Source organism: Thamnophis sirtalis, unplaced genomic scaffold (assembly GCF_051295495.1).
Source record: "Thamnophis sirtalis isolate CommonGarterSnake01/CBP01778 unplaced genomic scaffold, rThaSir2_p1.2 scaffold_3, whole genome shotgun sequence".
In the NCBI taxonomy this organism is placed as follows: Eukaryota; Metazoa; Chordata; class Lepidosauria; order Squamata; family Natricidae; genus Thamnophis; species Thamnophis sirtalis.
Window position 1 is genome coordinate 80829702 of NW_028261383.1, and position 15366 is coordinate 80845067.

Sequence of the window (15366 nt, forward strand, 5' to 3'; positions counted from 1 at the left end):
AGCTATATGCTGACTCTGTAAACCACTTAGGGCTGTAAAGCACTAGGAAGCGGTACGAAAGAGTAAGTGGTATTGCTATTGCTAAGTGCTGTACCTATGACTTCATTAGAGCCTAGACCGAGTGTCGGCAACCCGCGGCTCCAGAGCTGCATGCAGCTCTTTCATCCCTCTGCTGCAGCTCCCTGTTGCCCTTTCACAGTAGAGGGATGAAAGAGCTGTCCCGTTGCAGCGGTGGCGATGGTGTGAGCAAAGTGCTCCTGCCCTTGCCTTTGCACAAAACAGCATTCCACCTTTATTGCGGTACATTTGCTGTTGCTGCCTCCACAGCCTGCCTGCTGCTCTTGCGCCTTGTGCAGCAGAGTGAAATTTTGCACACTTTACAATGGGGGAGATGGGATCCCCTCCTCCTGGAGCCTATTACTAAGAGCCTTAAGTAAATCTGGCTTTCCCATTGGCTTTGCTTGTCAGAGCCACAATAGAACCCTGCAGTGGCGGCTCGCTGGCCTCCTGGATGTCAGTTACTTTTCCTGCAGAGCTGCCAGTGTTGTGATGCCCGCCTCCCTGCTGGTCTTCGGTTGCCCGCCAACCAGCTGATCATCAGTACACTGTTCCTGGGCTCATTGGCCTCTGAACATCAGATTCCCAACACCCAGCACTAGTTCAGGGGTTTATTTCCCACCCCATGTGGGGGACAGAGAGAGACAGAGAGAATGTGAGGGAAGGGGGGGAACGAGGGAGGGGAAGAGAAAGGGGGGAAGAGAGAGAAAGGCAGGGAGAGAGGGAGAGAAAGTGAGAGAAAGAGAGGAAGGGAAAGAGAATAGACAGGGGGAGGTGAGCGGCCAGTAGGCGAGGCTGGGTGTGACAAGAGATGGCTGGAAGAGGAGGGGCTAGGCGGAGCTAGGTGTTGCAAATAATTTCACCAGTTCTCTGCCCTAATGACTGGCTGTGAAGGTGTGACTGGGTAGTCATGTGACTGGGTCGGAATGAGTGACGTTGAGTTGGCCACACCCACCCAGGTTTTGTGGCTCCTGGTGGTTGCTGTGGGAAATGAGTCAAAATGTGTCTGAGTGTTTAAGGTTTCAGACCCCTTGCCTAAACAGTATTGCCTACAAGAAGCTATTCTTACTCATAAAGCCAGAAATGCATATTTGGGCTACTTGGGGGGCTCATTTTTTATTTCCCAAATTTTACTTAAGAATTCTGAACCAAAAGATGATAATAATTTAAAAGCAAACAGTAAAATAAACACAATGTAGTACTTTTATTATTGACTAAGAAACCAATGAATCTCCAGATAATAAACAAGTCTCCCAATGAACAGAATAGGACACACATTCTATCATGAAGATTCTTAAGAAAAAAAAGTGAGGTGTCAGGCAGTGCTACATTAGTAAACAAACAACTTTTTCCTTAGAACAAGACTTCAGGAAAGAAGGTTGAATTCTTAACTTCTAAACAGGCACCTGCCCTTTTGAAGTCTTCATCAGCACCTGCAGAAGAGAAAGAAAAGTAAAATTGCCCATGTTTCCAAGGAATTACAGTGTTCCAGGATGGTTTCATGCTCTGCTATGAAAACATCATTTGTGTTTTATGTGAAGATAAGAGTTTCCACTGAGAATAAAAGTGATTCCTTAAAAACAGGCATATTTGTTTATAGAAAGAGTTTTCTCAACCTGAAGCCTTTTCCTTTAAGGCTTCAGGTTGAGATGAATGCCATTTACCCGTAGTCCTCGATTTATGATCACAATAGAGTTCAAAATTTCCATTGCTAAGCAAGACATTTGTTAAGTGAATTTTGCCCCATTTTATGACCTTTCCTGCCATAGTTGTTAAGTGAATCACTGCAATTGTTAAGTTAGTAACACACGGTTGTTAAGTAAATCTGGCTTTCCCATTGGCTTTGCTTGTCAGAAGGACGCAAAAGGGGTTCACATGAACACATGACAGTGGAACCACCGTAAGTACATGCCAGTTGCCAAGTGCCTGAATTTTGATCACCTGACCACAGGAATGCTGCAACAGTTGTAATTGTGAAAGCATAGATGGCTTTTTTCAGTGCCACCCTAACTTCAAACAGCCACTAAACGAATGGCTATAAGTAAAGAACTATCTGTATATTTGGGAGACACAAGCAGGGATACTGTTGCTTGTGGGGCGGATGATAGACATAGCACCATCTTTTGCTTTCCAGGCATGAAAACCTAGCATAGGAATAAGGTATGTGATTTCTCCTGTTCGGAGATGAACACCTTACCTTCTCACAAATCCTTGCATTTCGTCTGAGCACAGGAGGGCCTCGCCCAACATCTGGAGTTGCTCCAGCACTTCCTGCTGCATCTCCACAGCAATGCGATGGATGTGATGGTTGGAGTTATTGTACATGATGGCATTCTGAAACATCAGCATGAGATCACGTTGGAACTGGACCATGTGCTGAATCTGGCCTTTGGACAGGCTTCTCTTTATGGAGGAAAGATCCATTGGTCTTCAGAAAGGCAGGAAAAAGCACAGAATTCAGCTTTGCGTAATAATTTACAGCGTTTGCAAAATAAAAAGGATGCTTCCCAGATCCTTTTCCGTTATCAATATCCCAGAACTAGTGAGAAATCAAATTAAAATTAGACTAATAAAAGCAAGTAGATATGAAACTGTCATTTGTGTTTACAAGGTATCTAAACGTAGAACAGAAAACTAGGTTTTCAATAGTACTCAACTTTTGATAAAGTAATAGCAATTCTAAACACATTCCCTTAATATTGTTATTTAATACTGATATTTATGATGGGCACTTTCAAGTATGCCTACGATCAGTTTATGATTATACTGTTATCTCGGAGAAAATAATGCTGAAGCAAAAACCAATATTATAGTATCTTCAAGGCTACATCTATCACACTTTGGGGGTAAGCAACATTGTACCAAGGAAATACTAAGCCAAAGAAATTGAAAGCTTGACAAGAAAAAATAGCCAATATTTTAAGACTGATAAATATAGCATAGGGTTTTGTGAATTACAATCCTTTCATCACCTTCATGAAGTGTCATTTTGAGACAAAGAAAATGTGTGGCGGGATATAAGCAAAAAAGAGATGGGAGAGCAAGAAGAAAATCGAATGTCTAACAAGGTACTTGCAAGTTACTTGCGAATAGGGGCAATTCAGGAAACAGTAGCTATGCTATGAAATCTCTTACATTATTGAATTTAGTAGCACGTGTACATTAATGCAAGCTAGGAGAACCCCACGTTTGTCACCCAAATAGTTCCCTTGATTGAAATATCCACTTTTTCATGGGAAGAAGTTCCACTATTTTTTTCTGAGAACCTAACAAACATAGAAGGGTGGCATCTTTACACTGGACTTCAGCCTGTCACTAGACTTCACTTTTCTTTGAAGTGACTCGTTCTCTCTCCTTCCCATCTCCAGAACTTTGGTTCATACCTTCTGAGTTAAATCTAGCCAGGTTCCACTATTTTCTTGATTTTAAAAAAACAACACTGTTCCTTCCCTTTCAGAAGTATTTATCAATGCATGAGTACGTATATAGAGGGGGAAGAGATATAATATTAGTACCAGTCAATGGTTAATTGCACATGCAATGAGAAAGCCATTCAAACCAGAAAAAGGTGCCCAGCCTTGTAGTACCAATTCATATCCTACCTTTCGAAGAACTGATAGAAGAAAGTGAAAGAACATAATACAAAGCATTTCGTCTTTATTTATGACATGACATTACAGCAAATTAGCAGCAGTGCTTCTATATCCCAATAATTCCATTTCTTCTCTCCTACTTCAAAACAGATTTTCTTCCCCCGTTGCATTTCTTCCACAGCTATCCCAGTGAGATAACCCTATGTTTTTCTTTTATATTTGACAGGCTGCTTGCAATGCTCCCACTTCAGTTGCATAGTTCAGGGGAAAACACCTTGAATGCAGCTACACTAGGAGAATTATTGGAATTACACACTTCATATTTTTGCCTAAATAGTGCATGGGTAGTTCAAAGCATTTGGGGGGGTTGAAGGGAGTGGAAAAAAACAGTGGTTGGCATTGATTGGTTTCTGAACTCATCTACTGGCTTACATACACTGAGCAATGGTTGGCTGAAGGTGAGGCCAAAGCAGGGGGGAAAGTGGATTAAACTTAAACTGTTTTAGGGATTACTTGGAAATGGAATGGGTGGGGGTGGGGGTGGCAAAGCTCTTGAATTTTTGGACACTCATAAGCAGTACAGGAGGAACAATTCCTTGCCATGACAAAATAGAAATCGGGATTATAAAATATATTGCACAGAGAAAATTATTTTCGAATTTCTAAAGAGGGACATTCTCATAAGCAGTGGACAGAGACAGAGGAGGAAAAGCAACTGAAAAACACATCCCTTACTAGCACTTCCTTTTCGCTCACTGACCTTTTGACCACATCCTTGTAACCAGGAGCCTGCTTCTCTGAAACAGGTTTCAGGAAGGGACCACTGTATCTAGGGAGAAAGACAAAAAAATGGGCTAGCAAACAAACTGCACATCCTTTCCTGTGGAGTTTGAATTAATAGTGAAAAGGCAGGAGGATGACAGTCAACTCCTCCAATCAGCCCAGATTCGATACAATAGCAGAGTAATATTTTGAATGTTGATATTAAATATATCATTTCATGTACAAAAGCATCTGGAAGTAGTTTATGGAATATAAAATACACAAAACAAAAGCAGATTCCTCCTCAGAGCATTTCTTGAAGCATTCATAGATGGTCTACCATCTGTCGGCTGTGACCAGGGGGGCGTTTGCCCAGGTTCGCCTGGTGCGCCAGTTGCGACCCTACCTGAACCGGGAGGCTCTCACAACAGTCACTCGTGCCCTTGTGACCTCTAGGCTGGAATACTGCAATGTGCTCTACATGGGGCTGCCCTTGAGGAGCATCCGGCGACTTCAGCTAGTCCAGAATGCGGCCGCGTGAGTGATTGTGGGTGCACCTCGGTTCGCCCACATAACACCTATCCTCCGCGAGCTGCGCTGGCTACCTGTTGATCTCCGGGTGCGCTTCAAGGTGCTACTTACCACCCACAAAGCCCTTCATGGTAGTGGATCTGGGTACTTGAGAGACCGCCTCCTGCCAATTACCTCCTCCCGACCCATCAGATCGCATAGATTGGGCCTCCTCCAAGTTCCATCTGCCAGTCAGTGTCGACTGGCAACTACGCGGAGGAGAGCCTTTTCAGTAGCAGCTCCGACCCTTTGGAACGATCTGCCCATGGAGATTCGTACCCTCACCACCCTCCAGACCTTCCGCACAGCCCTCAAGACCTGGCTATCCCGTCAGGCCTGGGGTTAAAGATTATAATCCATCCCCGCCCGAATGATGAATGTTGCTTTATTCTTTTAATTACGTATTGTCCTATATGTCATTGTATGTATCCCCCTCCTACATAAGTTGTAAGCCACCCTGAGTCCCCTCAGGGAAAAGGGCGGCCTATAAATAAACTTATACAATACAATACAATACAATACAGTCTAAATGAAAAAAAAAAGAGTGAGATCAATAAGCACTTAAAAAAATGTAAGTTTGGATCTCACGGATTTCAAGAGAGACAGATTCTCTCAATCTCAAAAGATTCACCTAATCTCAGAGCACGCAGTAGAACCTCCTCTCATGTTAAAAGTTATCAGTTCTGCAAGGTGAAGATGGTTCACCAGGTACCTTGTATAGGGCTTTGATACATAGAAACTGGTTCAATAATTAACTGGTCACACCAGTTATGGACATGACACACACTTTCTTATAGATCTCTACTCTAGATGATTTTTTTTTAGTCATCTTCTCCTCAGTGGTCAGTAGTTTCACTAGTTTAGCTGTTTACCTATGACCAGCAACCATCTTCCAGATAGATAACAGAGTTTTCTTGAAGAGCAAATGCTGTTGAAGTGGATCATCTTGGCTCAAGTGCATCCTGGATAGAAAAGAAATCAAAATGATTCATTTGCATTTGTGAATGGGAAAGGAAGAGGGCAGGAACAATAGATGACAAATCCTTCCATTAAAAAATGTAATCTTATGAATTTCTGTCACAGCTCCTACCCTCTGGAACACCATAACCCCTCCCCCCCCAGATAAGATTGGAACCTACCCTCTGGTCTTGGGTGAAACATCAAAGGCCTGAATGTGCTCCAGGGCTTGGGAGATGGAAGGCTTCAGTGTCAGGTTTTTGCCAATTGTTTTATTTGGCCAGTGTGGGCTTTTTTTTATCCTTTGCTAATATGATTTTTCCTATTATTAAATATGTTATTTACCTGTCTGAGTCACTTTTGGTTAGTTATATAAATTTATTTAGTAAATAAATGTATCAGTAAGATGAGCGGTGTAGAAATGTAATAAACAAGCAGCACTTTTTTAAAATTCATACGAAATGTGCTAATTCAGCTACTAAACCTAGCAATAGTTTATTCCTTTACTGAATAGAGCTGTACAACTCAACCAACCTACATAATTGTTCTGATTCAAAGCTGTTGCTGCAGTTGCATATAACCAGTTGGAATCCACTTACACAAAAAACAGTCGTTTTCTAATAGCACTCTTCACTTCAGATTCTTGATACTCTTTTCTCCCTCCTTTATTGGTCAGAATGTTTATAAAATAGCCAAATTCCCCCTCTTTCTAGAGAGTTTTAGGCTGCAATATCTACTTATCTAAGAAGATTATCCTATTGAATTCAGTGGACATCTTTCTACATAGATAGGTATAGTGTTGTGCCATTTAACTTAAAGTGGCAGGCATAAATTAGAGAAATAATTCCATTCAGAATCCATGTCACCATTACTTACAAAGGCAGGGAGGCTGTACTTGTGGAAGGAGAGCTTATTAGGGGTGTTCCATAAGGACTGGAGTCGTCATTGCTATAACTCAAATGGAAATCACTGTCTTTCCAATCCTCAGTCTGATCTTCAGTATTTTCCACAGCCGCCTCCTGATGATCACATAGTAGGAATTAACCTCTTGACAAATTAACAATAGGAATCCTAAACCCCATGAAATTCAGCCATGAAGTTCCAGCATGGGAAATGCACTCGTGTGGGAGAAGTAGTGCCAAATACCTCAAAGGAGTTGGTAAAGTGCTCACCCCTCAAAAAAATTAAGAACTTTATAAATTCCTTAGAGCTTAAGAACTAACATTCCTTAGCTAATATATGCTTTTTAGGGAAGCTATTTGAAGGGGTAAAGATTGTACAATTGCAGGCACTCTGGAAAGAAATGGATTATTCCTCTATTTCATCCACTCTGGGTTGTTTTAGTTTATGGAGTTGAATGAGCCTTGTTCGGCCATATAAGACAATTTGAGGAGTTCCGGGCACCATATTGTAATGTTCCTGTGCCTTCTTATCGAGATATGTTCAGATGCAAACACAGAATGATTGTAGCTCAGCCTCTTATAGTTGGATGTAAGGTTTCACAAGGATTCCATTCTCTCTCTTTCTCTTTCTCTTTCCCTCCCCCTCTCCCCCTCCCTCCCTCTCTCTCTTCATTATAAGATTTGGAGTTTAGTGTTACACTAGAAGTATGCTGATGATATCCTATCCTATTTCTTCATACTATCAGTTGAGTTAGGGAAGGCTGAACTGGTTGTGCAATTAAATGAACACCAGATGGAGGCTTTATGAAAAGGCAGTTCCCCTCTTTAGAAATCAGGAAATCAAATGTAGGTAGGGTTGCATTCTCCCTAAAGAGCTAGTGTGTAATCAGGTGTGTGTGTGTCTGTTTGTGTGTGTGTGCGCACGCGCGCTCCTAGAACCATCATCTTGGTGGAAATACAGTGGTCTCTCTGACATGGAATGTTTTCCAGCTCTTAGTGCTGTACCATTCAAGGCAACCGGTCCTTGATAAGAATAATTTGGCCACAGTGATCCATTCATTGGTTACCTCAAGATTATTGCAATGTGGTGCATGCAGGATTACTCTTAAATTGCCCCTGAATCTGCAACTAATCCTTGCAATCCTTGTATGTCATTTATAACGACATACAAACATTGTCTAGAACTAGTCATTTAACCAAATGGCTTGACCAATCTAAGTTATATTTAGGAGGTTCCTTGGAAGGTACCACATCTATGAAGCAGTCCAAGGTAATCATTTCCAACACAAACAGCTTGGTTTCTTTTCCTGTTCAGATGTTGGTAATGTCAGTGCCTTAGATTTTGGAGTCCCTTATGTTTAGGATATTTGTATTCATTTATGTAATACGGGTATTACTGTCCTGCATTTTAGAGCTTTTTATGTTAAGATATAATTTTCCTATATAATGTTGAATCACAAATATTTTAATAGACTCCACACCCCATTGGAATTACCTTTAATAATGAAAACACAACTAGTGATTTTATATATAAAATAATAATAAATACATCCAGCTGTCACTTTTTTTGCTCTCTCTTTTCTTTATCCCACTACTAACACACTATTATTTTCACTTTTCCTTGGTTGGTACCTGGCTGGGTTTCTCTATATTTGTCTTTTCAAAAGAACACAATTTCGCCCTTCATCCAGTGAAATGAAAGCGATTCTCATACAATTAGTTTGCCTCAACATGGAACTTACAAGGGTTCAAAAAACTTTTTTACCCCGCCACAAAACATGCTTAAGGAGGGCAAGATGGGGCAGCCAAACAATGTCTTTTGATTGACAGCTTTGGAGCTGGATATTTAACAATCCACAAAGGCAAAAGGTAAGATTCTCCAGTGATCATCCAACCCAAGTAATCCATCTACCTATAAAACAATGTTCTGAGCAAGCCATAGCTTACCATTCTAGTTGGTGGCATCTCTTTCTTCCGTATTTTCCATTCACAAGGAGTTTGGGTCATAAGTTGTAAAGTTGAGGCGTCATCTACATCCGTTTCTGCCGTATCGGCCATCAGGTAGTGCATGACTTTCGTTTCTGAATCCTCATCAAACTGGCTATCCTGAAACCTTGAGCATCCAGGCTCCTCACTCAAACCAGGATGTCCTTCCATGGCCTCCACTTCCAAGTTCACGACCGGCAGTCCTTCTAAGGTCTGCAGTGCCCAATTTCCCCTTCTCTCCTTAGCTTGCTTTTTAAAAATCTCTGAATGACTTCCTTGCTCTTTGGCTACAAGTGATCCTTTGTGAGCCACGGCAAGCCTCCCATTCTGCTCTCCAGCACCAGAGAAAACCTGAGATCCCTGTGCCAAGTAAGAGTTGCTAACACGAACGGGCTCCATTAAATATGTCACCTGGAACAGAAGATAAGAAATTAACAGCTGAGGCTTGTAATTAAAACCACTCTCAGAAAAGCACACCTGAGGTTATTTTTCTTTCAGATATTATGTTCTTTCTTCTTAATGAGCATGCTTTGCAGTGACACTGAGACCACATCCCTAATGTGGCAATTTCTCTCTCCTCCAGCCCTCCAGGATTTGCACAGCAGGTATTTGTTGGCTAAGCCCTAAGCGTTGTTGCCAGTCTTGCCCAGAGGGCATTCAGCTGAGGCTGGCTAAAGTGGAATAACCATATGTGCTTCTCAGAGATTAGAAAACTTTCCAGGTCTCCTGAAAATTATTTAGTGTCCAGGTGCTAAAAAAAGGCCAATATATTAAATTGTCATAACAGATTGCATAAGATTGGAAAGAAATCTCACAGATTTCAGCAATTTTTATTTTGGGAGAGTTAAAAGTACCTTGGGGATCCACTGGAAGCCACTTTGCTAACCCCTGATAAATATAAATATAAATATATATATGTATGTATGTATGTATGTATGTATGTATGTATGTATGTACGTACGTATGTATGTATGTGGGTTAGGTAGGTAGGTAGGTAGGTAGATATAGATATAGATATATAGATATAGATGTGTATTTAGTGTCACAACCCCTGGTATGCCCAAATATGGGAGGAAGCAGACTGCTTCCATTCTCTGTCTATCGGCTCGTCACAAGAGACCATCACGACAGAAACCCAATATTTTTACTGTTGCCTTTGTTACATTTGTGTTGTATTTGTGCTGATAAATAATCTATACTAGTCTCCCTTTATTTATTTATCAACACAAATACAACATAGATATAGATATATAGAGATAGATAGATAGATAGATAGATAGATAGATAGATAGATAGATAGATAGATAGATAGATAGATAGATAGATAGATATGGTTTCAATAGCACTAGATCTCTTATCAGAATTAGGTCCCGTATAAACAGTTAAGACCACCATTACTCGGCTTACTATTTTTGAAATAGTAGAAAATATTAATCTTTGCTCATCTTTACCATTTAGATCCTGTCTTTCTATCCTTATTGAAATTTGCCTCTGTAAGCAGACTACCTATTTTACTGAGAACTCTAATCCCAGCCAACGGAGGAAACCAGTATCATATCCCACCGCTTGAAGTCCTCCCTACTAGCTGCTATACCTCAGACAGAAACCTCAAGAGGGCGTCCTCTTTGCATTTCCCACTCTCATCTTGCTCTCCTTCGTTAGCATATTCCCACGCCGCCGTGGAGTCACCGGCTTCCAGCTGGCTCATTGCCTCCTGGCTGCTGCTCTCTTCTAACTTCTCCTGAGCATCCTCCTCAGTTTCCCTCCAGCTGCTCAGTTCCTTGAGGTCGAGGTCTAAGCTAGAGTCTGGAGAACTACAGAGCGATTTGCAGCAGCTGCTCTTCTCAGACTCAGTGAAGTATTCTTCCTTGGATTCCAGCCAGGTCCACACGTGACCCATCTAAAAAGGTAGAGAGGGAAAAGTTGGTGACTTATGGGGTTGCTTCTTTTCCTTTGAGACATTCTAGGCTAGGGTCTCCTGGATCTGAAATGGTTCCATCTCTGACGCTAAATAGGGTAGCAATCCCCCATACAAATTGAACAAGTGGGGGGGGGGTTCCTTTGGACTCAGGGCTCCTGTTTGAAAGGTCAGTAGCAGCAGCCGTGGCCAGAAGAACCTTTGAACAAATCCATTGTGTATATGAATTATGTCCATTTGGGGGTTTGGGGGGCTTTTCTCCTAACCATTCACCTTTTGGACAACTGTAATGTACTCCGCATGAAGACCATTTAGATTCAGAAGCAGCACTAGTCTCAAGGTACAATTCAAGACGCCTTAATAAAGCTCAGTATAATTCAGAGTTGAAACCACTTGTTTCCAATGATTTCCATTCATCCCACCATATCTGGCAGAACAACGAGCATGCTCCCAGATTCCTGGAATGCCATCTTGTGGGACTCAGGAGGCATGTTTTCTCTATTACAGTGTATGCTCTTTGAAACAGCTTTCTTTAGTCAGATGACCCCTAACCCTACTAGTTTTCCAGGCTTTTTCCTTAGACCTTGGGGCCAGCATATTACTTGACCCCAGAACGTATATTTCTTCACGAGATAATTTTGTCGGTATCTCTCATAATATAAAAATGTTTGGAGCGTCAATTGTGTTGTGCAGTTTGTACAAGTAGTCCTTAAAATTGAGCCCAACATTTCTATTACTAAGTGATGCAGTTAAGTGAATTCTGCCCCGTTTTATTACCTTTCTCACCACAGTTGTTAAGTGAATCACTACAGTTAACTTAATAACATGGTTGTTATAAGTGAACCTAGCTTCCCCAATGACTTTGCTTGTCAGGTCACAAAAGGTGATCAAATGACCCCAGGACAATGCAACCATCATAAATATGTACCACTGTTGGGCACATATTTGTGCCTTCAAATATTGATCATGTGACATCGTGATGCTGCAACAGTTGTAGGTGTGAACAATGGCCATAAGTCACTTTTTTTCAAGGCTGTTGTAACTTTGAATGGTCACTAAAATGCACCAAAGACAAATTCCTTTTGTCCAATCACACTTGGTCAATAAAGAATTATATTCTATTCCATTCCATTCCATTTTAATTCTATTCTATATGAACTGTTGTAAATCAGGGACTACCCATACTCTATTTTATTTTATATTTATTGTTAATCGCCCAAAGTCATTGAGATTGGTGACCGCATGTATTCTTTAAATACGTATATTCCTACACATTCATTGTTCAAACGCAACAGCCATTTTAAGCCAAGACCTTCAGTAGGAAGGCTGAAACCTGGAAGAAAGCCATTTGTTAACAGTGAGGATTGAGACCAATGCATTTCAAAGAAAGAGCACCACTTCTTGGTTAAGATGAGAATTGTCATTATTTCCCTAATAATGACAATTTATTCTTTTCATGAAAAAATTATGTGGCCTTTGTCTTATTACCCTCAGATATAATGATCTACATGGGCTGCATCAGTATTCTTCGAAAATAAAAATGAAGGCTGGCTGCTGTTTAATGCTTTATTTGTAAATGTGCCTCAGCATACTCATGCATTGAAAGAAACAAAGAGAAATAAACTGGGATAACAGACAAAACCTTAGGTTCTAACAAGGATGGCAGGGGAAAACTTTGCTAGTTGGCCTCCAGGTATATTGATATCTTGTAATTAACTATATCCACCATGACAGGCATTTTCCAACTACAGGTAGTCCTCGACTAACAACCATAGTTGAGCCCAAAACTTATGTTGTTAAGTGAAACATTTAAGTGAGTTTGCTCCATTTTACAAGTTTTCTTGCCGTAGTTAAGTGAATCATTACATTTGCTAAGTTAGTAACACGGTTAAGTGAATCTGGATTCCCCATTGACTTTACTTGTCAGAAGTTCACAAAAGGTAATCACATGACCCCAGGCATTGCAACCATCATAAATATGAACGAAGCATCTGAATTTTGAATGATGGAGATGCTGCAACGTGTGAACAATGGTCATAAGTCACTTTTTTCAGTGCTGTTGTAACTTTGAACGATCACTAAATGAACTTTCGTTAATTAACGACTACCTGTATTTAGTAGATTGTCTCAGGCCAAAAGGAATAAAATAGTCTTTTACTCTTTTCTTGTGTATTCAACCAATACACTGAATGTATTTATTAAAGGAGGCTGGATCGTAAGATGATGAGAGTGGTTTTAAAACTGGAAGAAGCATCAGTAATCAGCACTGTGCTGATGACACTATTCAAGATGCAAATGATCTGTAAACTTTAGTAAGGAAGATCAAGGAGCACAGTGAAAAAGAGGTCTAAAATTCAATATAAAATGGCTAAATTAATTATAAGAGATACAACAATCACCATTAAAACTGACCATAAAAATATTAATGCGGTGGATACCCTTGCCTAGTATTTTATGATCAACTGTCAACAAAAGGCAACTGGCAATCAAGAAAAATGCTGCATACTAATATTTGATAGGACAACAACAAAGCCTCTGATGTACCTGTAGGTATGATATCAGAATTATGCAAGTAAATTGATTTCCCTGATACTCTTTGGAAGCAAAAATTGGGACTTTGAAGAAGATAGGAAAAGTATGGGCATCTTTAAATTTTAGCATTGAAGAAAACTCCCGAGAACATTAAGGATAGTCAAGAAAACAAATGGATAATAGAACAAATCAATCCAGAATTCTCAGAGACACAAGTGACCAGGCTCAAATGACTGTATTTTAGATATATTCTATATAGATGTAGATATCTGAAAAATTTATAATCCTGGGAAAGATGGAAGGGAAAGAGATGATGATGAACCAGAAGGATGGCAGATAGACTTGACTGTAGCAAGGATGAATGTACTGGTACTTGAAAGACCAGGATAGAGACATATTATCATACATTTATACAGTCACTAAGAATCAACATCGACTTGCTGCACATAATCAATTTGCATCCAACAAGTTATTGTTTAATATATATTGAATGTAACATTCAATAGATTACTATCACTTAATGTCTGATCCTGGAATGTTGTTTTGTGAGGTAGGTGCCCAGAATCCAAAGACACATGAACGTCTAGTGAGTCAAAGCTGAACTGTGGCTATTTCCAGCTTGATGTAGTACACAAGTGATGAGAATGATGTTCTAATTGTGGTATCTCTGTAATACATAGACTCAAATATTACATTATTTAAAGCAATGCAATTACTTTAAATAATGTCATTAACGTAACTCAATTCACTCAATGAACATATAATGGTCAATAGCTTTTGCCAGCAGCTGTCAATTAAATGCAAAAGTGTTTGCAGGTAGTTATTTCCACATAAGGAACATACCTATTATAAGAAGTTAAAAGAACTGTAGGTTTACTCTTTCCTTGTGTTGTTCAATTGAAGCAAAAGAGCTTAATACCAGAATGTGGAACTATTGTGTGTAAAAATTGGGCATCACCATGTAAAGAGTGTCATTTGACATCAGTTCTTGACATTTGTAGTTGGAAGAGTGGATAAAAAACATTCAATTAAGCAAAGTTGGAAAAGATGCAAAAGATAAGACTGACATTACTGTCAATCAGAGGCATCATACGGTGTAGGGACAAATAGTATGATTCAATCTAATTTAGAGTGGATATTCTTTTAAGAAAAAATGTCAGAGTTCCACAAAGCCGATTGAAAATATTCCTGCTATATAACAAAAGAATGATCCTTTGGCCTTCCGCTATGCTGTTGACATTCTTATGTTTTTAGAAAAGTCTTCCACTTGAGCCCATGTCCTGTCCCAGAAATGTTTGTATGGCTACTGGAAGAACTGATCGCAAGATTATGTTCAGTAGATCTTTATCATATCTGGTCTGGCTTAGATTTTACAATTACAAAAAAAATTAGAGGGCCGGGGCTGGTAGGACAGACCCAACAAAGAAACCTGGCATATTATGGAGATAACATCTGCCAAGCTTTCTTCTCATAGTGTTTTATGATTCGCAGACATGAAACGGATGTTTCAGGTGCACAGGATTGAATGATTTTAAAATATACAATAGCATTAAAACATGCAATCATAATCTGAAACCTTAACTTTTTTGCGTCAGGAATAACTGTTATTATACACTACATTACATTGTGTTTTTTTTTTAATTCTTGTATTTTGTGATTGTCCAGATAGCTGAGATTGCTGAAAAAAGCATTACCAATTGAGTAAATTTTCAACTGAACATCTGAAGTTTTAATGCTAATGTGCCCTTGGACTATACTACTGACAGACCCAGTTGTTGAAGGGAAACATTTATTTATATCCAACCTTTATTATTTTCACAAATAACTGAAGGCGGCAAACATATCCAACACACCTTCCTCTTCCTATTTTCCCTGTAGCAACAACCCTCCAAGGTGGGTTGGACTCAAAGAGGATGATTGGCCCAACTGGCTTTCATGGCTAAGGCAGGATTTAATTTCTTGCTTTTTAGCCTAGTGCCTTAACCACTAGACCAAACTGGCTCTATGCATACTTTAAGTACCATATTGTTTGGACTATAAGACGCACCTAGCTTTTGCAGAGGAAAACAAGGGGGGGGGGGGAAATCTG

General features: G+C 40.0%; 1 protein-coding gene across 1 annotated transcript; it reads right to left on the reverse strand.

Annotated features, from left to right (window-relative positions):
* Positions 1-2250: 2250 nt before the first annotated feature.
* Positions 2251-10727, reverse strand: LOC106545405 (bromodomain-containing protein 8). The gene is made up of 6 exons (XM_014061955.2): positions 10422-10727; positions 8789-9238; positions 6816-6958; positions 5855-5944; positions 4411-4479; positions 2251-2485 (listed from the first exon to the last, which is right to left on the reverse strand). Exons 1-6 carry the CDS (start codon positions 10725-10727, stop codon positions 2251-2253), a joined length of 1293 nt encoding a protein of 430 aa, XP_013917430.2.
* Between the last annotated feature and the right edge of the window lie 4639 nt (positions 10728-15366).